Consider the following 27,845-nt stretch of genomic DNA (forward strand, 5'->3'; position numbering starts at 1 on the left):
CGGAATTGGAGTTCTGACTTGAACGGGATTTGTTAATATTGCGGAACAAACAGCTATCAATAATGGCGGCAGGACAAAATACCCAATGCCGATATGCCAAATGTGACAAAATACCCAAAATATATCCAATATTTTAAACTAAAGTTGAAATTAGCAGAACGGTTAATTAACATAATTTTTAGCTATTGCATTTGGCCATATCTCAGCGGCCCTTGGGACTTGATATGAAAACTATCACAACCGAACATGTGATACAGAACCGAACTCAAAATTATCAAACTCACATTATCATACTAGCTGTAACTCAGTGGCGGGTGAAATTTGATTGCCCAGAACAGGAAGTTTCACCTCAAACAATTTTTTCAAGTAGGAAACGAGTGTGATTGCATGGGTGATTGCATGGGTTGAACTGATAACAATGATCGTTTATGAGCCAAGATTTTCTAATTAAATCTTGTTATATATAAAAAAAATGATAAACCATCATTGTAATACCCAGTGCCATTGGGTATAATGGCACATTGGGTATATTGTCATGTAACCGTCAATAACATTGCAATCAATACACTAACATGTTCTTTATAGATTGGCAGGTGATTGTAGGGATTCATAGCCACCAGAACATCCCCAATGTAAGTGTAGATCTCATCCTGTGAGTAGCGTTTCTTCAAATTGCCAAATACAGACTCCTAAAATCACATAATTCAAACTTGGTGAAGGCAAAGTACGCCAAAGTAAAACTGTAATAGTTTTTGTAATCTTTCAGGATTAATACATTGTTAAACTGTTACAATCAAGACTGCGCATAGTGCTTGCAATTTATCATGTATTCCAGTTCAACAGACACAAAAATGAGGTCATTTTTTAAGAGATCTTGTGATTTCTTGAAAAAACACCAGCAGCCCGCTATCCATGGCCAGACCGTCTCATCCGCTGTGGGATGTAATCCGGAAACCGCGAGCCTGTTATCCACAGAGACAAATTATACTACGGTTAACTCAAAAATTTTTGGCTTATTTTATCTCTTTCAAAATTCGGCTTGCTTGCCTATCGGCTTGATTGACCGCGACCTTTAAACTTATTGCACCGCTGCTGCGACCCAATTCTTGCATCTAGTTAGGGCTGTACCGGGACCTAGTGGCAAGAGAAAAAGATCTATTCTGTTTTGCCCCCCCCCCCCCCCCCCAGATTATTGGGCAAATAAAATTACTTTTACGACCACAGGCCCTCGTGTTAATTTTTACATAGTAACGCACTATATACCAACTCATATTAAATTTTGTAACTAGGAGTCATAAAAACAATGGGGGGATACATCAGAGTTGGGTTCAGCAAAAAGAACTCTCCAACTTTAGGAGCTGATTACCAGTGTTAACTCTGACATGAGAGCCATGTCTGCAAAAGTGGGCAGCTTTTGATTCTTCTTCTTCCTCGCACTCTCTCGCAGCTGTCCACTGCTGTAAACAAACAAACAAACAAACCAAACAACTAATTTAATACACAGTTATCTAATAATATCACAAATTAAAAAAAAATTAATGAAAAATTCATTGTCATAAAAAATTGGGATCTATTCTGTTCCGCCCCCCCCCCTCCCCTCCCCTCCCCCAGTTTTTTTAATGTCCCATTACAATTTAAGTGTTGTTATATAGCACGTTACTATGTAAAAGATAACACGTGCGCCTGGGAGGGGGCGTAAAAGTTATATGCCCACTAAGCTTTGGTGGGGGGGGGGGGGGGGGGGGGGGTTGGGGAAAAAATCCAAAATCTACACCTGCACTTCCCGAATTAAGTACTAAATGTACCCAATAACGATACCGGGGTTTTAAAAGTCGCAAAATTTATTTTTATTTACAGCACCTTCTTGATTTACACAAATATCTTACCAAGTTGTTAAGGGAACCTTTTGTTCTACTGTGTTGCAGCTCATAATTTGTAACTGGGGGCAGAAAAACACTGGGAGAGGGGAGGCATAAACAACACTGAGCGGGGGGGGGGGGCAAAACAGAATAGATCCGAAAAAAATATGCATTTCAGTACAAACTTCATGGTCATGGCGGGTGACGATTTGAATTCGCCAGTTTCAGCGTTGTCCAGAATGAGCCTGACCAGACTCTGGTGGAGCTGGAACTCGCCTTCTGTACTCTGCTTGGCATAATTAGTGCACAGTTGCAGGAACTGATCAGAAGAGACCAGATCACGTGCAAATGCACGCTGTTCGAAATCCTTCACCAGGCAGCTAAAAATAACAAAAAAAATAACTTGCCACTTCGTCAGCCCGAGAAAAGAGAAAAGAGAAAGTTGTCATCATCATCTGTTTGGGGGGGGGGGGGGGGGGTTGTTGCGATTTGTATAAATTTCATTATTCACTGAAAATTTCATTGTTCACATGAATGTCATTATGTGGATAGTGATCTCTATTTCACTTCTCTCGAGCTGGATTTCAGAAATAAGCGTTAACACACACACACAAAAAACAAACAAATAGCAGCAATTTATGACTGATAATTTATATGAATAGCAATGGTCTCAATTATGTCTTTCTCGGCCTTGTCTGAAGTTATAAGAATCCACACCCCCCCCCCCAAAAAAAAAAACCCGTAGGTAGATTATGATCCGTCATCCACCTCTATAATGGTGTAAGAAATGAGGCTATACAAACCATTATCAGTGCAAAAAACGCGAATTACTTTGATAACACATAATAATGAACATAGCCGGCACATTGCCCGAATAGCTGCGAAATAGAATTGCGTGCCCTAAAATACAGATAGAAACAGATACAGAAATGACTTGGAAAAAAATTACCGCGGCCAACTTTAATTCGAACTTTAATTAAAAACTTTAATTCGAAGGTGGTGCATCATTGGGAACACTTTTGGGCACAAAAAGTTTTAACAACGCAGACGTTCGAATCCCAATCCCCGACACAATAATCGGAAGCATTAACCACTAGGCTATCAGGCCCCTATCCCCGCTTATCTTACAATTAATTTTGTTTCAGCAACAGACATAATTTCTGAATGCGAGCAATTTAGGGAACCCAAAAAAGAAGAAATGAAGAGTGAAAATGTCACAGAAAACGTCAAGCGAAAGAATATCCTACAACAAATAAAAAAGGAAAAAAGAACGTCAGACGACGAAACGAAAAACATAGCAGGACAAGTCCCGAGACAATTCAAAGAATTTTTATTGACTAAACAAAAAATAGACCTATAATAGACTATGAATGGATTACGAAAAACATTTGAAAAAACATCCCAAAAAACATTTAAAATCAATTTCAAAATGCCGTATTTGAACAAAAAACCACTAGCAAGAAAACAAAATTTTGTTCAAACTCTTTCGCTCTACTTTGGAATTAGAGCAAAAAAATTTCACGTCGCAAAACCACTTGCTTTTTTGCTCCACTTCCTGTTCCGGCGTGACCAAAATCACTACTCCAATTTGACTTCAAAAATCATGAGAAGTGTGAACAGATCTTAAAAAAGACAGCGCCCCAATACAATTCAAATTCTTTGAATTGTAAAAAAAAAACCAAGAGCACCGCAATATAGCTCCGCTCAGCTTAGAGCTTCGCAGCTGTAAAAACAATGGAAACCGTTGCCAAGGTACCTAGCGAGGAACGAGTTGAACTCGTCACTCCAATCAGCCGGTCTTCTGAGGGTGGGAGGGTTGTTCCTAGGAATGCGGAAAAGCGCCTTGACAGGGTGGAGTTCACAGAGGGGAGGGTCACCGTCAGCCAGTTCTATTCCAGTTATTCCCAGACTCCAAACATCACACCTGTTGTCATACCACGCATCCCGCTGGTTCTCACACGCTATCACCTGTAACATTTGGTCATCATGCTCATTTGGTCAAAATGGTAACAAAATCATTCCGTTATAGAAAAGCTTTGAAAATTTTTTTGACAAGAATTGCTTAATAGATTTTTGCTCAAAAATCAGTCCTAAAAATTGATACCACTTCCAAATATTAGGAAACAATTTAGAAATAAAAGTAGTATCGTAATCAAGCTCAAAATGAGGACAAATTTTGGTTCTGTCTACAATAATTTGATTCTTTCCTCGTTGAAAACAAGACCTCTTTTCAAGGTTATATAAAATCTTATATCTATTGCAATAAATATAAGATATAAATAACTACTAAACAAAATAAAAAACAAAAAAAATACAAGAAGAAACATGAGAGACTTCTTCAAGGCTCGTTTATTTTTATTTCACAGAGCTGGTTATGGCGACGATGATGGCAGCAATGATTGAAATAGTGCTCTCGATGTAACTGTTCGTCAAAGTTAGAGTAAAAGCTAGAAAAATTAAAAATACTGAAATCCAAGCAAGATATTTTTGGTTTTAAGCTGTACATTTATCAAAGAAATTTTGGGTCTTTCCCATTATAGCCCCCCCATGAAATTATAGCCCCCCCATTATGGTATAATTACCATGTCTGGGGGGAGCTATAGGTTATCTGAGCACTAAGCTGGGGGGGGTATAATGGGAAAGACCCGAAGTTTTTAGGCATTTAGTTTTACATCTTACAATTTTATCATAATATTCAGATGCTGATATTCAGATCAAAAATTAGTGAAATCCCAGCGGAATTTAACACTAATGAAGATAATTTAGCCCGAAAGAACTGAACATAGTTAAATTGTCAATCTTTTCTATTTGTAACGGCTGCTCTCCTTGTGTTTCACAAAGAAAGTTTTACACCGCCCAGTTCGTTCTGAGTGGTTACAAAATCTGTCCGGATGCTTCGTTTATGCAGTTCGCTTTTGTAACTGTATATCCGCTCTGCTGTACTTACCGTTGCATTAACTATATTGTTCGTAATTATTGGCTAATCTTAGTTTTTTCAACTATCAATTCGAACTGGATTGCTACAGATCACACAATACGGGATCTCTTTATGTATACCAGTTCAATCCGATAGAAAAAACAAATCAAAGACAAAGATATATGTCTAAGATCTGTTTGTGCAAAAATATTTAAACTTAAACTTAAGTTGGCTTTTGCTATTTGTACTCACAAGTTGAGAATACCAGAAGTTGGGGTTGTAACAGTTGAATTTCAGCTCCAATAATTCGTTGATGCAGGACACAGTAACAGAATTTACTGCTCAAGAATAATATTTTGAATACAAGACACAGTAACAATTTACTGCTCAGGAATATTTCTAGTTCAAGACACAGTAACACGTTATTTACTGCTCAAGACAATTTGTTTTTGCAATATTTTGCTGAGTTATACTTTCAGCCGTTTTCTGCGGCTACTACGTTGAGTTCTGTGTGTTGCTTTTGTTATTTCCCCCTTTTTTTCTTTTTTCTCACGTGACAAACTGTAACTAGAACTAGAACTATAACTATAACTATTAAATGACTAAGACAACAAAAGTGTTTTGTTTCTATTTTCCCCAACTACGCAAGCTTGTTATTCCTTAAGCTCAGCTCCAACACTATTCATGGGTAAATTTAAAGTAAAATCGAATTTACGATAATGGGAAAAAACTAACCTCCGGTGACATCCAAAATGGGGTTCCAACTGATGTATTACGACGTCTATCAAAACTCGAATTGTGCGCCGATACGCCTGAAAGTTATAATACAATTATTATCTCAAAATGAAATTGGAACGCAATGCACTTTTCGTTTTAACTAATCAAAGCATTAAACCAATCATAACCTATAGACAGGCAACCTCAGTTGGTTAAAATAATCGGTTGAAATTTTTTGCTTCTATATTTCTGCTTATGACTCGCAAAATTTACCCGGGTTCAACCGTGATCAAAATTTAGGTCAACAAGAAAATCTGAATAGTTTTCTCGGTGATAGAATGTCCGGATCTTTTCCGTGTGCCCCAGTACGTTATGCACCCCTCCTCCCCCCCTCCCCCCCCCCCCCCCCCCAGTTACAGAGCACGTGTCATTCCATGGTAAATCATTACGTAAAAATGTAAAAATATGGCACGTGCGTCTGCGGGTGCAAATAATATGCACCCACTAAGCTGGGGGAGGGGGGGGGCACAAACGGAAAAGATCCGAATGTCCATATCATTTTTACAGTTTCAAAATGGTAGTGATATACAATACTCATGCAGGTCTTCATCAGTTGACAGAAATACTAACCAAAGTCGACTAATTTGACCCGTCCGTCAGAAGTGATGAGCACATTTTGCCCTTTAACATCTCTGTGAATAATGTTATTCTCATGCAGATACGAAAGAGCCTAAACACAGACGGAGTTAATGACATTTAAATCGGAACTTTGCTATTATCTATTATAGCCCCACGGCGTGGCGTTCATTTAACGTTTAACCACCCCCCCCCCCCCCCCCAATAATTTAAATATACCATAAGGGGTCTATAACTTCGTGGGGTGGGGAGGGGGTCAGAAGCACACTTTAAAGCAAAAAAAAGCATGAGATTATAGCAAATGTAACTTTAAACTAAACTAAAAAGACATGCTTGAGCAAGTCTTAAACGTCGCTAAACTGAAATTGAAATAATTGAACCGTAAAAAAGCCCTTATAATATATTCCAGTGGATCTATTTAATGGCGGAAAATAGTGGACAATTGGTGAGAATGGCGTGAAACTACCAAAAAAATTGTTTTCAGATTTTAAAAAATACAAAATGTTTGGATAACTGCTAAGTTGTCGTTTCCGATCACAGAAAACCCCAAATGGCAGTGTTGCGTTGTCGTGTGGATTCTTTTTAAGATAAAAACTTATTTAGTCCTTTTTGAGGACATAATCACAGATATTCTAGAGCCTTTTAGTGGTCAAAATTAGTACAGAAACAACAAACCAAAATTAACCTTGTTTACTGTCCTCTCTGGTGATCATTCATGGTACGATTGTGTGATTAGTATAACAATTATACTTAAAGAATACCCCAGTTGAGACCAGATGGTTATCTTGCAAGATTCTGCCAGAATCTTGCAAGATAACCATTCGAAATCGACTGGGGTAGTTTTGTAAAATAATTTATCAGAGAAATTAATTCTTTCTTTCTTTATAATTGAGAGAAGTAGAGCATGTGTACCCTTGTGGTGTCTCTCATCATGTAAGATATCATCATCTCGTCAATCCTCCTCCCCCTTGTGGTCACATTCTTAGCCAAGTCCGTCACTGTCCCTCCTTCACACAGCTGAAAACAAACATATTACAACCGATTTTTATAAAAATGATAACAAATACAATTTTACCGCAATTAAATTGAAACGGACATCCACTCATTAGCCATCTAGCAAACACTTAGTGTAACACCAATGATGAAAATTAGGATCTTTTCCGTTTAATCCCGCTTCATCGGCTCAATGATGGCAAATAATTGAAATCTCCCATTTCTTAAAAAATCTCAGCTTCAGCTCATAGAATGTTCATTATTACAGATAGAGCAAGAAAAATATAGTTATAAAGTGCTTTGTGAACCTGGGAAAACATTGATATTATGTAATTTAGGTAAAAGTTACGTAAGTCTGATGATGTCACAGAAAATCTGGCATTCATCGAAAACCACGTACAGAACTTAGAAATTCTGGCTTAACGATATCATTCAGAATTTCGAAATTACTCTCAGAGTCAATTAATCTTGATTGAGAAATGCAACTTTTAATTAATCTTGGTTGTCAACTTTAAAATCTGGCATTGTATAATGGAAAATTTGGCATTGTATATCGGAAAATTTGGCATTGTATATTGGAAAATTTGGCATTCTATTTGGCCATGCTGGGATCTAGCAGAACAATTGCCTGTTTGAAGGACGACTTCGCTCCGAAAAAAAACTGCAAAAAAACCTCGGCACCGAACTCTAAAAGATTACCTCTATTGCGATCCAGATTTGCTTAGGGACGGCGCCAGATATTGACAGGCTAGTCACAGCCGGCATCCCACTCATGTTGCCTCCTCCCCCATGTCCACTTTGCAAGAAGGCCCCGTAGAACTCGGGCAAATTGGGGTGGCCATTGCCCTTAGCCAGTACTGAGTACTCTGTGTCTATCTCTTCAGCTAAATCAGCCGAGTTTTCCATCACTTTGATGGCCACCAGTTTACCCGTTGTGCGAACTCGAGCCTGAAAAAATAGTAAAACTTCGGATCTCCGCCCCCCCCCCTACCCCCCGTACGTTTTGCGCCCTCCAGTTACAGAGCACGTGCAATTACATACTAAATCATAATAAAAAAGTATGGCACGTGTGTCTGGGGGAGTAAAAAATATGCACCCACTAAGTTGGGTGGGCACAAACGGAAAAGATCCAAAACTTCTAAATTGAAAATAGGTTTCTACAAAAGCCCCATGCATGTAAGAGTTTTTGAGTTAAAGCCATAACCAAATAATTCCGAAATTGAAAAAAAGAATCAAAACTTATAACTTCCACACTTCTTTTTTGACCACTAGGAGTCCCAAACCAAACAATAACGAGCACAATATATTTTTTCTAAAATACGCACCTTTGACGGAAAAAATGCACTGGGTGAATGATTAAACAAACCTTTCCGGTAAAACAGTTCACAGAGACACTAACGAAATATTAACTTAACACTGATATGAAGTTGAAGAGCGGATGACTCAACTACTCCATTGTTATCGGCGATTACCCTACACTCAGACAAAAGACAAATTCATTTAACAGGATTGCAACCAATTAGAATCGGCGAAACTTCGAGACTTTTCTTGGTTATGAAGTGGCCAGGCTAACTAGCGAAGACTTGGATCATATTTTCTGCTTTGAGTAAATAGCTCTCTTCTTTAACCTTCAATCTATACACAATCATAGAGAAAGCTACATAAAACCAAAGATTCTAGAAATTTGAGAAAAGCTGATTAAAACTGAAAAGGAACAACATACGCCGATTTGCGTTCTATGTCATTCACGCATTTACGTAATAGAAAACTGGTGGACTAGGGGAAACAATAAGGGCTCTTATGCTGTCGTTGAACCCATATTCAAAAACTTTCTATACTTACCGCAATATCATTAAAATTGGAGCAAATTATAGATAAAATACTGAACCTACTGAATTGCCAATGAAAAACTCCTCTGCAACCAAATGTTATTTTTTCAGAAAAATTATAAAAATACCGAAACTATGAAACTAGATAACGGTACTTGAGATGTTTCATTGATGATAGAGGCCTAAAAATATTATTCACGAAAAATGTAAAAAAAAAATACGGAACAAAACTGAATAGTTCAATTTCATTTGAATGAGAGAGCAATTAGTTCAATTACATAACAAAAACTTAGATCTAGAAAGAAGTACAGTGGATTTGAAAACCTTTGAGAAAAACATCAACTCGAAAAAAAAACAGGACCAATTGCCGCATGTGAACAAAAACCACTATCCAGAGAGCATATTTGTCAGACACCGTTTTCTTCTCAATATTAAAATTACATAAATTAAATATTTCGGAGGCCAAACCACTCGCTCTTTCACTCCACTTCAAAATTGGCCTGACCAAAATGATCACTCCCATTTGACTTCAAAAATCATTAAAATGTACGAACAGATCTTAAGCGAACAGCGTGCACAGCACCAATACAAACCAAAATCTTTGGATTGTAGAAAAAAATAGTACACCCCATATTCACAACTCGTTCGAAATAACTGTCTATTAGTATATGCACTTCCGAATCCGATAACTTGTTTGTTCCAAACACCAATATTGCTTAACTTTAAACTGAAGAAACAGCTCTGAGCCTGTTAGGATTTACTGCCTTTACCCTCGGATTATTTTTCTGTGGCTGGAAAATAAAATCTGAAGTAGATAATTTCAAAAATTTGTTCCGCAGAGAAGACACGTCATCTGTCAGCTGAGAGTTTAATCTGAGGACTTCACAGAAACCATATTTATTTTTCACTTTTTGTTACTTTTCACATCAAATGTTTTGCGCGAGTCATTGTTCCCAAAACAACTTACATTTTGAAACGTTCATTTAAGACGGAGGAAGTTGTCAGAAGTAAGACGGAGCAACTTTGTCACACAATATTTTAGCCATTATCCAACTTATTGCTGATAGCAGTATAATGTTCAGATGTTAACAGCGATTGTAATGTTAATTTAAAAACAAGGAGGCTCGGTAATGTGCGTTCGCACATAAAGTTCCGACCCCGCTCATCACATTTTTGGGATATTTCAAGATAAAACAACCCAAAAACCAAAGGAATTTTCAAAAAATTTGGTTGTATGGACAAGATTGCCTCCAACGCAAATAATTCGGTGGAATAAAAAAACTCCGCATTAGATTGATGCGTTCTGCCATTATTAAGAAATCTAGACGAAATACAAAATAAAAAAAAACAACAAACATTAATTACATCCAAAACTTTATGTCCAAAAAAAAGTTAATAACACAGTCAAGATAGCGTCAGATAAAACTGAAACTAAAGAAAAGAACTTGTATTTATTTAAAAAAATATGGGACCAGTCCATAATAAGGCTTGGTAACAATTAGACAAAAGAACAAAATCAGCAAAGTTAAAAAAAATTCACTTATATTATTTAGAAACAATTAATTTCAAAAGTAATAAAAACCATAATATGTCAACTGAAAACAACTAAATATTTTATAGTAACTTATGCCTCGAATGCTTTTATATGAGGGCATTAAGACCTGTCTCTATTCAATTTTTTTATGCTGTTACAAAAAGAACAACAAAGAGACAAACAAAAATTCAATTAAAAACTGCGAGAAAAAGCTGTCGACGCCGGAAAGCATATTTTGCCACTCAAAAAAAACGTTTGATTGCACCTTCTTTGATAAACCCAAATAAGTGGTATGTGACCTATCATTAATGAGAATAGGTAAAAGGTAAACAAAAAAATAGAAAAGGAGGAAAAAATTCATTTGTATTTTTCGAAAACATTTATTTTCAAAGCCATGAAAGCCATTAGATACCAAATGAAAAAATTAAATAGGTATGTTGGTTTCTCCAAAGAAGGGGTTGAGAATTTATTTATTCAGAGTTCGTCTTACGTCTACAAAAAGAACATCCAATATACACAAAAATCCAAAACTAGTTTACTTTTTTTGCGAAAAACCCGTGTAGAAGCCAGTAAATTCATATCAAACTCTTTAAAAACATCAGATTCTATACACTTACACTTCCTCTTGAAAACAATTTTGCAATACGTCACCTGTAATTGAAAAGACTAGGTAACAAATAGACAAAAAGTACAAAAATGCGAAGTTGAACTGAATTTTTTTAATTTTTGAAAACAATTGTTTTCAAAATCATGAAAGCCATCAGCTATCATTTCAAATCAGATAGACTCATTTATTCCTCCATAAAACGTCAAAAAGACTTGTAATATCCAGGAAATTTCATGCGACTAAAATGACAAAGTGAAAACAAAAGTAACAGACAAATGAAAAAAAATACTTCGAGAGGGCATCGAAGCCGTTAAAACATTAATCTACGCCTCTAACGGCTTTATATGTTCTATTGTTTCTTATTTTGAACACCATTAAGGTAATATGTGAACTATCATTAACAAGATATTAGGATAAAACGGGAAAAGAACGTGAAAAATGGGCCAACGCCTAAAAATCAAATCTAACAGCATCAAAGCCAGAAAATCATAACTTAACGCTTAAAATCACATAAAATTCAAATTGAACTCAGTGGAAAGAGGACGAAGAAGTAACATTCTTTGTTTGCGGACACTAAGCTACAAGCTGACCAAATTAGGTGAAAAATAGGGGCAAGATTTAATAAGTCATTGTTTATTTAAAAATCCAACATTTTTAAAAGTCAAAACGATCATAATTGTTCGGGTGAAGAAACTAGATACAATAATTTGAAACTGCTTAGGAAACTATTTTAACCTATCAACAGTGAGCTTTAATTTGAATTGTTCTGTTCTTTAATTAAAAAAGAAAAGATCAAAATTTTTCTTTAAACTAAAAAGACCGACTGACTACAATCCGAATTATTTTTGGATTGTAACAGTGCAAGATTGTACCAAAACCAACCTTTCTATTGCCGTTCATCCATTAAGAACACTCAATTGTTTCTAATGTTATAGATCTGGATGATTTGTTAATTAAGAGATCAAAAATTAATGCTGCGTTTTCGATAATCATAGAGTAAAGTTAGCAAAAAACGGCAATTTAATTCCAGACAACTCTCAACGGATGTGGAAGTAGCCCTAGCCCCCAGTGTAGTCTAGGAAGTTTGTGTTAGTTGTTTTTGGGTCTGCACTTCCAGCAAAATTAATCAGAGTGGACTAAAGTTGCTTATTTCGGGCAATTCTTGATGAAAAAGGCTGAATTTTGAAATATTTAGCCAAATGTTTGCCAAAAAAATAAAGTCAAAATCATCAACAAAACATTTTTGTCTTTTTGAATAAAATCAGGAGTACTATTGTTGAAAATTTTTATATAATTTAGCAAAATTGACGAAATTTTAGGCGAAAATTCCGGAAAATGTGAATAAAAATAAGGCAAATTGTTCTGATATTCACAAAAATTTAAACCACGATAACTCGCTCTAGAAAACGAAATACAAAAAATCTTTTTATTCCATATTCTGCGCTGGACGAGCTGTTTAAAGATACCACTCACAACTCTGTACGATGAATATATCGATCGGTCAAAATTGTCTGAACAAAAAAAACCATTTGAGTATGTAGTTCCTCCCCTCTCAAGAGGGTCGGAACAATTAACAACTCAAGCATTACATGTTGCTTACGTTACTAGTATCGAAAGTTAATTGCTTTAGCTCATTCTTGTTTTGAGAGAAATGTCTTGCTTTGAAAGAACAGAATAAAACTAAACGAAAGATTTAAAAAAACACCAGATTAAAGAATAACAAACCGACTGTTTAGTAAAGTGTGAACTATACGCCAAGCGAGAGGAAAATAATGCATTAACAGTCGGGCTAAACTTTTGCATAAAAATACTGACTCTTTTACAATAATGGCCTCAAACTTCATTCGAGAGCAATTAAAAACCAAAAGAGTGTATTGAAATAATGACTTATAAAAAAGGTTTTTTTCATAAAATGTTAATATATTTTCGTAATATCTAAGATTACAAAATTTGCCCGTCTTAAATGTTTCACTAGACAACCTGTGAGCTTAAACTGTACGGCGTGCGTCTGGGGGTGCAAACAATATGCGCCCACTAAGCTGAGGGCACAAACGGATAGGATCCGAAATCTCAAACTAATCCGTTGTCGTCCCTTTATTATCTATGCTTTTCGGACGTGTTACACTCCACTCGGCCTCTCCGTGGCCACCACCCCCTTGCCACAGCGAACACAGATACAGCTTCTTTACTCTATTTTGCAGGTTTTTTTTTGCAAAATTGCGTTTAAAGTAAGGAGTTTAAGATCAACCAATCAGAGCAAGGGAGTTATTGGGCTTTAAATCTCATCTTATAGGATTCTGCTGAGCACATAATTATGTTGGCTCTACTTCAGCTCATAGAATGTTCATTATTACTGACAGAACAAGAAAAAAATAGTTATAGTTAGTGATTTTTGAACCTGAAAAAGCATTGACAAAGTCTGGTGATGTCATAGAAAATCTGGCAGTCGTCGGGAACCACGTCGAGAACATAGAAACTCTGACTTAATGATATCATTTAGAGTTTCGAAATTACTTTCAGAGTCAATTAATCTTGATTGAGAAATGCAGCTTTTAATTAATCTTGCTTGTCAACTTTTAAAATCTGGCATTGTATATAGGAACATTTGGCATTCTATATGGCACTGCTGGGATCTAGCAGTACGATTGCCCGTTTGAAGCACGACTTCGCTCCGGAAAAAAAACATTGCAAAAAAAACTCAGCAACGAACTCTCAGCAACACCTCTATTGCGATCCAGATTTGCTTAGGGACGGCGCCAGATATTGACAGGCTAGTCACAGCCGGCATCCCACTCATGTTGCCTCCTCCCCCAGGTCCACTTTGCAAGAAGGCCCCGTAGAACTCGGGCAAATTGGGGTGGCCATTGCCCTTAGCCAGTACTGAGTACTCTGTGTCTATCTCTTCAGCTAAATCAGCCGAGTTTTCCATCACTTTGATGGCCACCAGTTTACCCGTTGTGCGAACTCGAGCCTGAAAAAATAGTAAAACTTCGGATCTCCCCCCCCGGTACGTACGTTTTGCACCCTCCAGTTACAGAGCACGTGCTATTACATACTTAATCATAACAAAAAAGTATGGCACGTGTGTCTGGGGGGAGTAAAAAATATGCACCCACTAAGCTGGGTGGGCACAAACGGAAAAGATCCAAAACTCATAAATTGAAAATTTATAATTTATAATTTCTACAAAAGCCCCATGCATGTACGAGTTTTGAATTAAAGCCTTAACCAAATTATTCCAAAATTGAAAAAAAAAACAAAATTATAACTTCCACACTTCTTTTTTGACCACTAGGAGTTCCAAATCAAACAATAACAAGCACAATATATTTTTTCTAAAATACGCACCTTTGACGGAAAAAAAATGCAGAGAGTGAATGATTAAACAAATTTTTCCGGTAAAACAGTTCAAAGAGACACTAACGAAATATTAACTTAACACTGATATGAAGTTGAAGAGCGGATGACTCAACTACTCCATTGTTATCGGCGGTTACGCTACACTCAGACAAAAGACAAATTCATTTAACAGGATTGCAACCAATTGGAATCGGCGGAACTTCGAGACTTTTCTTGGTTATGAAGTGGCCAGGCTAACTAGCGAAGACTTGGATCATATCTTCTGCTTTGAGTAAAGCTAGAGGCTCTTCTTTAACCTTCAATCTATACACAATCATAGAGAAAACTACATAAAACCAAAGATTCTAGAAATTTGAGAACAGCTTAGTAAAACTGAAAAGGAACAACATACGCCGATTTGCGTTCTATGTCATTCACGCATTTACGTAATAGAAAACTGGTGGATTAGGGGAAACAATAAGGTCTCTTATGCTGCCGATAAACCCACGTTCAAAAACCTTATATACCGCACCATCATTGAAATTGGAGCAAATTATAGGTAAAATACTGAACCTACTGAATTGTCAAAAAAAACTCCTCTGCAACCAAATGTTATTTTTTAAAAAAAAACAGCGAAAATACCAAAATTATGAAACTAGAAAACGGTACTTGAGATGTTTCATTGATGATAGAGGCCTAAAAATATTATTCACGAAAAATGTAAAAAAAAATACGGAACAAAACTGAATAGTTCAATTTCATTTGAATGAGAGAGCAATTAGTTCAATTACATAACAAAACTTAGATCAAGAAAGGAGTACAGTGGATTTAAAAACTTTTGAGAAAAACATCAACTCGAAAAAAAAAGGACCAATTGCCGCATGTTAACATAAACCACTATCCAGAGAGCAAATTTGTCAGACACCGTTTTCTTCTCAATATTAAAATTACATAAATTAAATATTTCGGAGGCCAAACCACTCGCTCCTTCACTAAACTTCAAAATTGGCCTGACCAAAATAATCACTCCAATTTGACTTAAAAAATCATTAAAATGTACAACAGATCTTAAACGAACAGCGTACACAGCAATACAAACCAAAATCTTTGGATTTTAGAAAAAAATAGTTCACCCCATATTCACAACTCGTTCGAAATGACTGTGTCTATTAGTACATGCACTTCCGAATCCGATAACTTGTTTTGTTCCAAACACCAATATTGCTTAACTTTAAACTGAAAAAAACAGCTCTGAACCTGTTAGGATTTACTGCCTTTACCCTCGGATTATTTTTCTGTGGCTGGAAAATAAAATCTGAAGTAGATAATTTCAAAAATTTGTTCCGCAGAGAAGACACGTCATCTGTCAGCTGAGAGTTTGATCTGAGGGCTTCACAGAAAACATATTTATTTTTCACTTTTTGTTCACTGAAAACATTTACTTTTCACATCAAATGTTTTGCGCGAGTCATTGTTCCCAAAACAACTTACATTTTGAAACGTCCATTTAAGACGGAGGAAGTTTATAATTTCATTTTAACCTACTTTGTCACACAATATTTTAGCCATTATCCAACTTATTGCTAATAGCAGTATAATGTTCAGATCCTAACAGCGATTGTAATGTTAATTTAAAAACAAGGAGGCTCGGTAATGTGCGTTCGCACATAAAGTTCCGACCCCGCTCATCACATTTTTGGGATAATTGTCTAGCAAATGAGGAACAGATAAAACAACCAAAACCAAAGGAATTTTCAAAAAATTTGGTTGTATAGACAAGATTGCCTCCAACGCAATTAATTCGGTGGAATAAAAAACTCCGCTTTAGATTGATGCGTTCTGCCATTATTAAGAAATCAAGGCTAGGCGAAATACAAAATAAAAAAAAACAACAAACATTAATTACATCCAAAACTTTATGTCCATTGAAAAACTTAATAACACAGTCAGGATAGCCTCAGATAAAACTGAAACTAAAGAAAAGAACTTGTATTTAATTAAAAATATATGGGACCAGTCCATAATAAGGCTTGGTAACAATTAGACAAAAGAACAAAATCAGCAAAGTTAAAAAAAAAATTCACTTATATTATTTAGAAACAATTAATTTCAAAAGTAATGAAAACCATTAGATATCAACTGAAAACAACTAAATATTTTATAGTAACTTATGCCTCTAATGCTTTTATAGGAGGGAATTAAGACCTGTCTCCACTCAATTTTTCAATGCTGTTACAAAAAGAACAACAAAGAGACAAACAAAAATTCAATTGAAAACTGCGAGAAAAAGCTGTCGACGCCGTAAAGCATATTTTGCCCCTCAAAAAATGTTTGATTGCGCCTTCTTAAACCCAAAAATGTGGTATGTGACCTATCATTAATGACAACAGGTAAAAGGTAGACAAAAAAATAGAAAAGGAGGAAAAATTCATTTGTATTTTTGGAAAACAATTATTTTCAAAGCCATGAAAGCCATTAGATACCAAATGAAAAAATTAAATAGGTACGTTGGTTTCTCCCAAGGAAGCGCTTGAGAATTTATTTATTCAGAGTTCGTCTTACGTCTACAAAAAGAACATCCAATATACACAAAAATCCAAAATTAGTTTACTTTTTTTGCGAAAAACCCGTGTAGAAGCCAGTAAATTCATATCAAACTCTTTAAAAACATTAGATTCTATACACTTACACTTCCTCTTGAAAACAATATTGCAATAAGTCACCTGTAATTGAAAATACTAGGTAACAAGTAGACAAAAAGTACAAAAATGCGAAGTTGAACTGAATTTTTTTTAATTTTTGAAAACAATTGTTTTCAAAGTCATGAAAGCCATCAGCTATCATTTCAAATCAGATAGACTCATTTATTCATCCATAAGACGACTTGTCATATCCAGGAAATTTCATGCGACTAAAATGACAAAGTGAAAACAAAAGTAACAGACAAATGAAAAAAAAATACTTCGAGAGGGTATCGAAGCCGTTAAAACATTAATCTACGCCTCTAACGGCTTTTATATGTTCTATTGTTTCATATTTTGAACGCCATTAATGTAATATGTGAACCAGCAATAACAAGATATTAGGATAAAACGGGAAAAGAACGTGAAAAATGGGCCAACGCCTAAAAATCAAATCTAACAGTATCAAAGCCAGAGAATCATAACTTAACGCTTAAAACCACATAAAATTCAAATTAAACTCAGTAGAAAGAAGACGAAGAAGTAACATTCTTTGTTTGCGGACACTAAGCTACAAGCTGACCAAATTAGGAGAGAAACAGGGGCAAGATTTAATAAGCCATTGTTTATTTAAAAATCCAACATTTTTAAAAGTCAAAACGATCATAATTGTTCGGGTGAAGAAACTAGATACAATAATTTGAAACTGCTTAGGAAGCTATTTTAACTTATCAACAGTGAGCTAAAATTTGAATTGTTCTGTTCTTTAATTAAAAAAGAAAAAATCAAAATTTTTCTTTAAACTAAAAAGACCGACTGACTACAATCCGAATTATTTTTGGATTGTAACAGTGCAAGGTTGTACCAAAACCAACCTTTCTATTGCCGTTCATCCATTAAGAACACTCAATTGTTTCGAATGTTATAGATCTGGATGATTTGTTAGTTAAGAGATCAAAAAATAATGCTGCGTTTTCGATAATCATAGAGTAAAGTTAGCAAAAAACGGCAATTTAATTCCAGACAACTCTCAACGGAAGTGGAAGTAGCCCTAGCCCCCAGTGTAGTCTAGGAAGTTTGTGTTAGTTGTTTTTGGGTCTGTAATTCCAGCGAAATTAATCAGAGTGGACTAGAGTTGCTTATTTCGGGCGATTTTTGATAAAAAAAAGGCTGAATTTTGAAATATTTAGCCAAATTTTGGCCACAAAAATAAAGTCAAAATAATCAACAAAACATTTTTGTCTTTTTGAATAAAATCAAGAGTACTATTGTTGAAAATTTTTATATAATTTAGCAAAATTGACGAAATTTTAGGCGAAAATTCCGGAAAATGTGAATAAAAATAAGGCAAATTGTTCTGATATTCACAAAAATTTAAACCACGATAACTCGCTCTATAAAACGAAATACAAAAAATCTTTTTATTCCATATTCTGCGCTGGACGGGCTGTTTAAAGATACCACTCACAACTCTGTACGATGAATATATCGATCGGTCAAAATTGTCTGAACAAAAAAAAACCATTTGAGTATATAGTTCCTCCCCTCTCAAGAGGGTCGGAACAATTAACAACTCAAGCATTACATGTTGCTTACGTTACTAGTATCGACAGTTAATTGCTTTAGCTCATTCTTGTTTCGAGAGAAATGTCTTGCTTTGAAAGAACAGAATAAAACTAAACGAAAGATTTAAAAAAAAACACCAGATTAAAGAATAACAAACCGACTGTTTAGTAAAGTGTGAACTATACGCCAATCGAGAGGAAAATAATGCATTAAGTCGGGCCAAACTTTTGCATAAAAATACTGACACTTTTACAATAATGGCCTCAAACTTCATTCGAGAGCAATTAAAAACCAAAAGAGTGTATTGAAATAATGACTTATAAAAAAAGGTTTTCTTCATAAAATGTTAATATATTTTCGTAATATCTAAGATTACAAAATTTGCCCGTCTCAAATGTTTCCCTAGACAAACTGTGAGCTTCAATTGTAAAATTTAGTTAGAATCGAAGTTAGCTTTTGAGCATTAAAGTAACAGCAGAGCTCAGCTTGTGCTCTCGGCGTAAAAATTGCTAAACAAAAAAATTAGAAATGAAACAATAAAAACTGATAAGATCTTTTTTTATATCAACCTTGCTTAAATGATGGTTGCTTGTGACCGAACGAAGTTGGCCCAACCATAAACACATCAGAGTCAATTATGGATTAAAATCTAGTTAATCTAGTTAGTTAATAAAAAGGTTTGACTAGTTCAGAATATTCTGAAGCCTTCAATCACATCTGAAAATCAAATTCAATTAACTCTGTGAAAAAATCAAATAGCATAAAATGAATGACAGAATCGTACTGCGCAAGCTAACGTATGAAGTTTTCAGCTGCAGATGTCATTGAAAAAATTGCTATTTCCAATTTTTCAGCTTAAAAAATATTCGAAAAATAAATTGAAGACAAACAACAGAATTCGATACAAATCCGAAAAAGACAAACGTTTGCAATAGTTACTTCAAACTTCGTTCGAGGGCAATTAAAAACGTTCGCAAATTGGATCTCAAATTAAATTTTGCGTCCACAAAGCGAAAAATATTCAGAAACATCTCGGTCAAAAATCTGAAAAATATTCTGATTTTCGACCGAGATATTACTTGTATATATCCGACTACTCAGTTTATAATTAAGCCTGCAACATTTAATTTCGATCAAGACAATCTTAAGTGATTATTATCTTAAGCATTAAGTTCCCTAATTTACATCCCGTTTATACCCGAATTAAGTTTACCAGTTTCAATGGTCCTTAATCAGATAACGTCTTACCTGGTACATCAGATCGTCCTCTTACCTTGTAAACTTCTCCATAAGTGCCCTCTCCTATCAATTCCAGTACCTGGAACACCGTCTCCGGATCGGCCCCTGGCTCCACTGTGGTCCCCGGCAGAGTCACGTGACTCACTGGAGAAGGAATTCGCATTGAACTCATGTTCTAACGTTCCTTTTAATTCTGCAGCAGCTCTAGAGATCACATTTTGATCATTCAAGATAGATCTTCACTTTAGGTCAAAATGGCAGTGAAATTCCTTTTTTTTCATATCAAAGGCTATGAAAAGCAATTTCAAGTCCCTTTGTATCAATGCTAGTTAACAAATTCAATCCCTGGAGAGCAATTTTTAGTTGCAAAATCCAAACTACTCAAAGATTTAAGCTCTTGTGACAATATACAATTGAGTTCTCAAAATTATGGCCTTAGCTTAAGTTATATTTAGGCAACTTTTTCCAGAGATATAACTCAACTACATTATTAAACTCCTCTTCAATTTTCTTATAAATTTCATTAGTAATCACCACCAGACGAGCACAAGTAAAACAATTATTTAGCTATTTTATATTTGACAGTCAAGATTTCCAAACTTAAGCGGATAAAAAATTTTGCTTACAATATAAATGTGATCTGTAAGAACTCAGAAATTCACTGCATACCAATTTCGTAACATTGGCAGAACAATCTACAGCATCAGAGCCATTGGAAGCGTGAAAAGCGGGCAAGTTATTTATTCAAAATGTATATTCAAACTGTAAAATTTTCAGTAGCTTTTTGTCTTCTACAAAACAACGCAGATATTAAGCTGAGCACCCTCACACTAGAAAAAAACGTTCAAAACAACCGTGGCTTGAACAGTGTGGATAATACATACCCATTCTGTTTCCTGTTTTGTTTCTATAGAAATTTTAGTGCGTTTAAGGAAAATATAGATGCTAAACGTATGCAAAAAGGAGGAAAAGCAAAAACCATTAACACCATCTATTACCAAAGCTAATAGCTTTGATATTTTATGCATTTTGTTCTTAAATGTTTCGCAAGGCTGCCCATTTGTAATAGGAAATGAGCGGTATCACAAGTTCATTTTCTTCCGTTTAAAATGCAGTACTTTCAGATTAAAGCGGTTTAAATATCAGTAAGTTGGAGACAAGCAAAAAATTTCACCAGGGCATTTCCTCAAAAAAAAAGTTTTACCCACTATTTTAAAAAATTGAAAATTTTATCCTGCTTTACGGTTTTCCACCTTGGTAAGCCTCTAATTTTTACGATCTTCCTATGCACACACTAATTTTAAACAGCGGAAGACATAGCTTATCCGCCAAGCTTAAAAATCATAAAATAATTCATATTACAACACTCCAGAAATTTAAAGCCCAGAATTTTGATTTAATCATCAGAATTTTGTGATAAAACCCAGAATTTTGTGTCAACAACATCCAAAATACTTTAAATTTTTCAAGACATCAATTAAAAATTTGGGAACGGCTAAAATAACCCTATTTCATTCAATTTCGTAAATTTGTTTGAAGAAATTGAAGACTAGTATCACAGAACGCATATTCGTTGTTCTCTTGAACGTGCCGCAAGAATGCTAAGACGCTCAAAAAAATAAAAATTTCTTCAACATTAATTTAAAACTTTTGTTTATAATCAGTAGTCAAGTCTACACAAAAAAGCCAACCGCAAGAATCCACTCCGAAAACACCGATGTTCGATAGAAAAGTTGGAAATCTGCACTTGATTCAATTTTCTGATACAAATAATGAGCAAAAAAATAAACGCTAATGGTAATTCAATTTTTGAAATCAAAAGATAGACACAAGCTAATGCCAAAATTAAACATAACCAACCAAAATTGGGCGAACAATCCGCTTAGGCGCTGCTTCTACCAGTTTTAGTGAGCACAACATAGTCCGTTAAAAAATTTCAAACAATAAAAGCTGCAAACCAGCTAACCTTATGTTTAATTTTCACAATAGATTTTCATAAATTGAAACTTTCATTTCCAATACACAAAAACCGAGATTAGATTTAACCTAAGAAAAAAAACAAGCGACTAACATTGTGCGAATAGCTCTCAAACCTCTGGTGAGCATGTGGTTTCGTCAGGAGCTAGCTGTCCCTTTGAGCATCACAGAGGGGAAAAAAGAAGGGGGAAAAATAACGCGTCGAGAAAAGGGTAAGCGTGCTGGAGGGAAGGGGTCCAAACAGGTGCACTTAGTGAACTGTGGTTTGCTAGTGATCGAGGAGGAAATTAAGGATAAATTCTATTCTGCATTTCACATTGTTCCAACGATTCAACTGTATTTAAAAAAACACTAGAACTGGTAGGTAATTATCTGTTTTTGCTGAAAACTAGAAACACTTTCTTAAAATAGCAGTAATACGTAAGTAATAAAAGCTTGTTTAAAAAAATTTTCGCGACAAAGGTTATTTTCTGCAACATCTAGGCACAATTTGTGGCAAATAATTATGCTGAAAAATTTCGTCACAAAATTTTTGGCTTCATCAAATGAAATTTGGAACAATTGGTGAAGATGTTATCCAGTATATTGCTACTTCATGGCAACAGTGACCAAAACTTTTAAATTGACGAAAACTATTTGGAGTGCTTGAATTATTAGGCCTCATCCATTCTTTAGAAGAGTTTAAATCTTTTCTTTTGAAGTAAACATGTAAATTAATCAGATCATAACCCTCAGGTTAAACATCCACATGATTTCAAAATTTTAAATAAAGTAATGACAGCATCAGTAATATTCCTTTATTTAATTCATGAAGTTGGTACTATTTCCAAAACGCGCTGTTCATAGTTGGGTTAAAAAAACCTGAATAAAACTGACATAATACAAACCCTCAAACAGTAAAATTTCAAAACAAAATAAAAGAGACTATTTAAAACTAACAGCAGAGTAACAGATTATAGATTACGCTCAAAAATTATGATATACGAATTAAAACATACCCGGCAGATTGCCGGAAAATAGCCGCCGTTGATTCCAATAAGCATGATTGGGATTGAACGAATAGAATATATTGAAAAAAAAAGATTTTTGTACAAAAATATTTTTTAAGTCCGATTTATTTTGATGGCATTTCGTAGTTGAACATACTTCTGTTTCTTAGAGAGATGCTACAGGGGCTACTATCAACACCAATAAGCATTAGAGGTGGTAACTAAGACTTATAGGAACGACGTTCAAATAGCGGGCATCTAAAATTGGGCTTTATGGGTTTATCCCGTTTCTATTTCTGACTTCAATTTTTTATACCGACTCTGTTCATTTTGAATTGCTTTGCTTAGCAACTGATGTTCAAATTCACTTTTAGCAGAATGAGAGAAGAGAGAAACTAGCCTAGAGAAGTCAAAAAGATTTCACGCAAAATGTCGAAAAAGCGGCAGAATGGTAAAGCGAAAAAAAGTTTGACGAAGTAAAAAAAATATATACGAGCGCAATAATAGCCGGCTGAGAAGATGAGGGCGGCTATTAATAAAATATTAGAGTTACTGTAGCAGAACAAACAACCGAATAACGTCGAACGCATTGCTCTCAAAAGACTGGCTAGCAATTGTCTGCCGTCAGTAGCTAGCCGACGCTAAGAGAGGCTAGTTTAAGCTGAACTGAGGGGAGTGTGGTGAGCGCGGGAGGTTTACGGGAGGAGTTGAGAATTGTTGAAGTGAGGGGAGGGTTAAGTGACAGGAGGTCAACCTCCGAGAACCACCCTTCACACCATGAACTTATATCTCTCGAACAGTTTTGGTGAAATCACATACACGAGTAAGGCTCTAAAAGAACTGCTCAGTGCCCTCCGGGTGTTAACTATTTATCCCGTTTGAGGACGAAAATTAAAATTGTCAAAAAAACGACCAGATAAAATTTGCTAGTAAAAAAAATTGCATAAAAAGACCAGTAGGAGTAATATAATTGTTACAAACTTTTTTGAGAGCAATTAAGAAGACTTAATTCACTCAAGTTTTACCAGTTCATTCGGTTTGTCAACAAATGTGATACCGCTCGAAAAAGAATATAAGTGACTAAAGTCGGCCCCGGATGCTTTTAAAGCTCAATGAGAAGGCTAGTTTCAAAAGTTGCATGTGGGTTGGGCGCAGAACAACTTTCCAAAATTGAACTTGAAATCTTACCTACGCTGCAGTTATGGTGAAATGTATACTTAGAGACCAGTCTAGTTCTAACAGAACACAACTGGCACTTAATGCCCCCATTTTATCAATTTTTGAGCAATTTTTATCTCGTTTTTGAGGACGAAAATCTTTTGAGGACGACTATCAGGACCACAATAAACTTCGTTTCAGAGTAGTTTTTTTTTAAAAAAAACGTAACTGTGATTGGGCAACAAATATTACACAAAAAGTTCCCGCCCAGCTGAGTAACCAAAGTAAATTGTACTGTGAAGTTCAGAAAAATCTGTATTCAGAAGAATCTATTCTATTGAACAGTTTACAATCAATTTATTAATATTTCTCCATCCTTATATTTTTTGTACAAATCGTTGAACATGTAATTACATTGAATTTTGGCATTAAGTTTTGAACAGAGTAAAAAGGCGCCAGACATTTTCCTATGGAGACTGTATGTTTCCTCTGGCGGTGGTGTAACTCTGTGTTGTAACATTGTCGGGACCAAATTCATTATTTTCTTCGTTGTATCTTGGGTACCAAAATCAAAAGGCTCTTCTGATCGGAAAGCCTCACCAAGAACCAGAACTGCTTCGCAATGAGCATCGCTGAAAGCAGTAGTTTCAAAACCAGACAAAAATCCAAGTTTAATTGAAAAGTCTATTATTCCCGGTTTGTCGTTATTGATGGCGCATTTGATAACTTCCATATAATTCCTGACCCATTCGAGATCAAAAGACCGACTGGACCCAAAATCGATTAACGACATTTTGCCAGTTTCTGTGTTATAGAGAAAGTTTGCAAAATTTGGATCTGTTTGCATAAATCGAAGCTCAAACAATTCCGTGAGACAAAGTTGCAGCATTATTTTTGCCACCTTGTTTTTAGTCTCTTCATCCATATCAATACATTTATCCACAGTCACGCCATCCACAAATTCTGTAGTTATTACTCGATTTGATGTTAATTGTGGAATAACTTGAGGAATGTATACATCGCTATTACCCGAAAGTGCTTTCCGGAACTTATTCATGGCAGCTGCTTCACGTTTGTAATCACATTCCCAAGCAAGTTCCTTTTTAGCAACATTCAAAGCCTCCTCTAAGTACAATCCACGTGGTATAATATTTGTGTATTTCAACACAGCCATCAAAAGATCTATATCACTGTCAATTGACTCAGCAACACCAGGATACTGGATCTTCATAGCAACTTTCTGACCGTTACTTTTCAGAATGCCTTCATGGACTTGGCCAATACTTGCAGCTGCAACAGGTTTTGAATTAAAATCTGATAAATGATCTCTCCAGTTTTCGCCAAGAGCTTCCAGAATTTGTTTTTCCATTTGCCAAGAGGGCATGAAATCAGCACTCTGTCGAACACGTTCAAAAATGTCTTGCACGTCTTTTGATATCAAGGCATCGTCTTGTATGCTTAGCATCTGGCCAAGTTTTAATGCGGCTCCCCGTATTTTGCACAAAGTTGCAACAATTCGCTCAATATTGTCCCGCGATAAAACAAAAGCTTTCGGATCAATACTTTTGGCGTTTGGATCTAGCATTCTCGCTGTGAACTCTCCAACAGACCCGAGAGCCAGTCCCGCAGCCAACTGTCCGTAGTTTGCCAGTCGCCCAATTTTCGAAGAAGGAACAGCGCTTTCATTGCTGGCAAAACGTCTCAAATCTAATGATTGGTTTTGTCTCGCATAAGTCTTAAAAGAGACAGTCGATAAATTTCTCTTCTGATTTAAACTTGCGCTACTATTCGCCGCACTTTGGTTCATTGGCGACTTCCGCTCAAACTCAGAAATGTCCGGCCGCAGATCATTTGTTTCCCCCGGAGATACAAATGCATTTTCGCAAGAGGCGTGCTTATTATCACCGTTCTCCCAAATGTTGAAACCCGTGCAGCTGGTTTTCCATTTATTGAAATTGTTTACTTGCCGAGCGCAGAGAGCGTTAGAAATTATTCGAATACCACGAGCAAGAGCAAACAATTCCTTTTCATGCATAGTAATTAATTTCAGAGGACCATATTAGCCCTATAATACAAAAAAATTCTATAGAAGAGGAATAAAGAATCATTAGCCACTGAATTAAGCAAAACTCTATCTACATAGACATACAGAAGCTACCAAAGCCTTTGGGACTCAAAAGACGTATTCTGTAATTCATGTGGGACCGTCTGATGTTGAACTTCAACGAAAGAGTAGTGTGTACATGGACCATTTTCTGCAAGACCAAAACTTCTATGGGAGCAATCCCCTCGGCTTGATGCCGAAAAGTCACAACAACAACAAATATTCTTTTGCGAGCAATGTAATACACTGTGACACAAGTCAGTGAGTCGCCGGATTTCTTCCGTTAGCCCTAATCTCCCCCCCCCCCCAAACTTACTGGGTGCATATTACTGACACCCGCAAATACACGGACCATAATTTTACATAATGATTGTCTATGTAACAGCACATGCACTGTGACTGGTGGGTGCAAAACGTACTGGGGTGGGGGCACAAACGGAAGGGAGCCCAGTAGGCGCTATTTAACACCCAGTTGACTGCACACTTTTACACTGTATTGAAATTCATCACAGGTTCTGATTTTTTTTTTGCAACAAGTAAATTAAAATTATAACCATACGGTTAAATATACTTGAAACAAAAAATATTTCAAATCAATCAAACAAAATAATATAATAAAAATCAAAAATTTTCTTAAGGAATCACATTATAAAATTTTCTTTCTATTGTTTTCTTCCTAAAAATAAAAATAACTTTTAAAAGCTCCTACGTTACTATTCAAAGGAATTTTTTCATGTTGTGAGAGCGAGAAATCATTCAACGTTTTCTTAAAAACGTTTCCACTTTTTGCCAACCGAAGCCAATGTGGTAGCTTATTCCATTTTTGTACGCATTGACGAACAATCGAATTCATTCCAAAGCTGGTTTTGGCATTTTGTCTAATTTTGAATTGTTTTGCTCGAGTATTTTGATGAAGACTCAGATACCCGTGAAATTTTTTAGAATTTTCTGGCCTAGCGATATCACAATGAAATTTGATTAGCGACATTTTTGCTATTATTAGCTCAGCTGGTAGGGTCTTTGTCTGGATTAGCAGATCTCTCGCTTTGTCATTCTTTTTGCGTAGAAAGCACACCTTTATACCCCAGTTAATCTGTCGGTTAAGGCGTTTTAGGTTTTTTGCAGATAAATTTCGAAAAGATTGCCGAAAATGATAAGTGTGAAAGCACAAGTGCTTTTAAAAGAAGAATGCGCACGTTCAGGGGAACCTGATGTCTTATAAGGTAAATTGATCTTATAGCATAAGCCATGTTTTTAAAGGTTTTATTCAGCTGCTCCTCGAAACTAAGATTCCTGTTAATTTGAATACCAAGATATCTGTAACTTTTTTGTGTTGTGAGAAGTTCATTTTTGTAAAAAAAGATCCGAAATCAGAATTATCGCGCAAGAAAAAGTTTAATTCGGTTTTGTTTGTATTCAAAGCTTAGTTTGTTCATCTCTACATATTCTTGTTTCTTTTGTAAAATTTCCGTGACTTTTCCATGTAAGCTACCTTTCTGTCCACAACAGACAGTACTTGTGTCATCTGCGAATTGAATTACCTTTTCCATTCTGCTTATATTAGATGAGAAATCGTTCACGTATAACAGAAAAAAGAGTGGTCCTAAAACAGTTTCTTGTGGCACACCGTGATTCAAAATTTCACAATCAGAGAATACGCCATTAAGTTTTACCTTTTGTCTGCGGTTGGCAAGAAATGA

General features: G+C 35.6%; 4 protein-coding genes across 5 annotated transcripts in view; 1 reads left to right on the forward strand and 3 right to left on the reverse strand.

Moving 5' to 3' along the window:
- The window catches only part of LOC142336498 (myosin-IIIb-like), a 76,664-nt gene extending 68,598 nt beyond the window's left edge, over nucleotides 1-8,066 (reverse strand). For both annotated transcript variants that reach the window (XM_075385385.1, XM_075385384.1), the window contains exons 1-8: nucleotides 7,822-8,066; nucleotides 7,042-7,146; nucleotides 6,124-6,223; nucleotides 5,512-5,588; nucleotides 3,616-3,827; nucleotides 2,045-2,239; nucleotides 1,367-1,457; nucleotides 573-689 (exon numbers count right to left, since the gene is read on the reverse strand). In XM_075385385.1, the coding sequence (XP_075241500.1) occupies nucleotides 573-689; nucleotides 1,367-1,457; nucleotides 2,045-2,239; nucleotides 3,616-3,827; nucleotides 5,512-5,588; nucleotides 6,124-6,223; nucleotides 7,042-7,146; nucleotides 7,822-8,028 (1,104 nt within the window). In that variant the 5' untranslated portion in view covers nucleotides 8,029-8,066. The remainder of the gene's footprint in view (nucleotides 1-572; nucleotides 690-1,366; nucleotides 1,458-2,044; nucleotides 2,240-3,615; nucleotides 3,828-5,511; nucleotides 5,589-6,123; nucleotides 6,224-7,041; nucleotides 7,147-7,821) is intronic.
- LOC142336504 (protein SSUH2 homolog) overlaps nucleotides 1-27,845 on the forward strand; it is a 611,495-nt gene that overhangs the window by 143,787 nt on the left and 439,863 nt on the right. The gene's annotated exons all lie outside the window — the stretch shown is intronic.
- Nucleotides 13,791-20,753, reverse strand: LOC142336753 (serine/threonine-protein kinase mig-15-like). The gene is made up of 3 exons (XM_075385662.1): nucleotides 20,544-20,753; nucleotides 19,952-20,121; nucleotides 13,791-14,063 (listed from the first exon to the last, which is right to left on the reverse strand). Exons 2-3 carry the CDS (start codon nucleotides 20,087-20,089, stop codon nucleotides 13,791-13,793), a joined length of 411 nt encoding a protein of 136 aa, XP_075241777.1. The 5' UTR covers nucleotides 20,090-20,121; nucleotides 20,544-20,753.
- Nucleotides 24,356-26,139, reverse strand: LOC142337316 (atypical kinase COQ8B, mitochondrial-like). The gene has a single exon (XM_075386514.1). It carries the CDS (start codon nucleotides 26,074-26,076, stop codon nucleotides 24,394-24,396), a length of 1,683 nt encoding a protein of 560 aa, XP_075242629.1. The 5' UTR covers nucleotides 26,077-26,139; the 3' UTR covers nucleotides 24,356-24,393.

This window comes from Convolutriloba macropyga, chromosome 3 (genome assembly GCF_964194025.1).
Source record: "Convolutriloba macropyga chromosome 3, txConMacr16.3, whole genome shotgun sequence".
In the NCBI taxonomy this organism is placed as follows: domain Eukaryota; kingdom Metazoa; phylum Xenacoelomorpha; order Acoela; family Convolutidae; genus Convolutriloba; species Convolutriloba macropyga.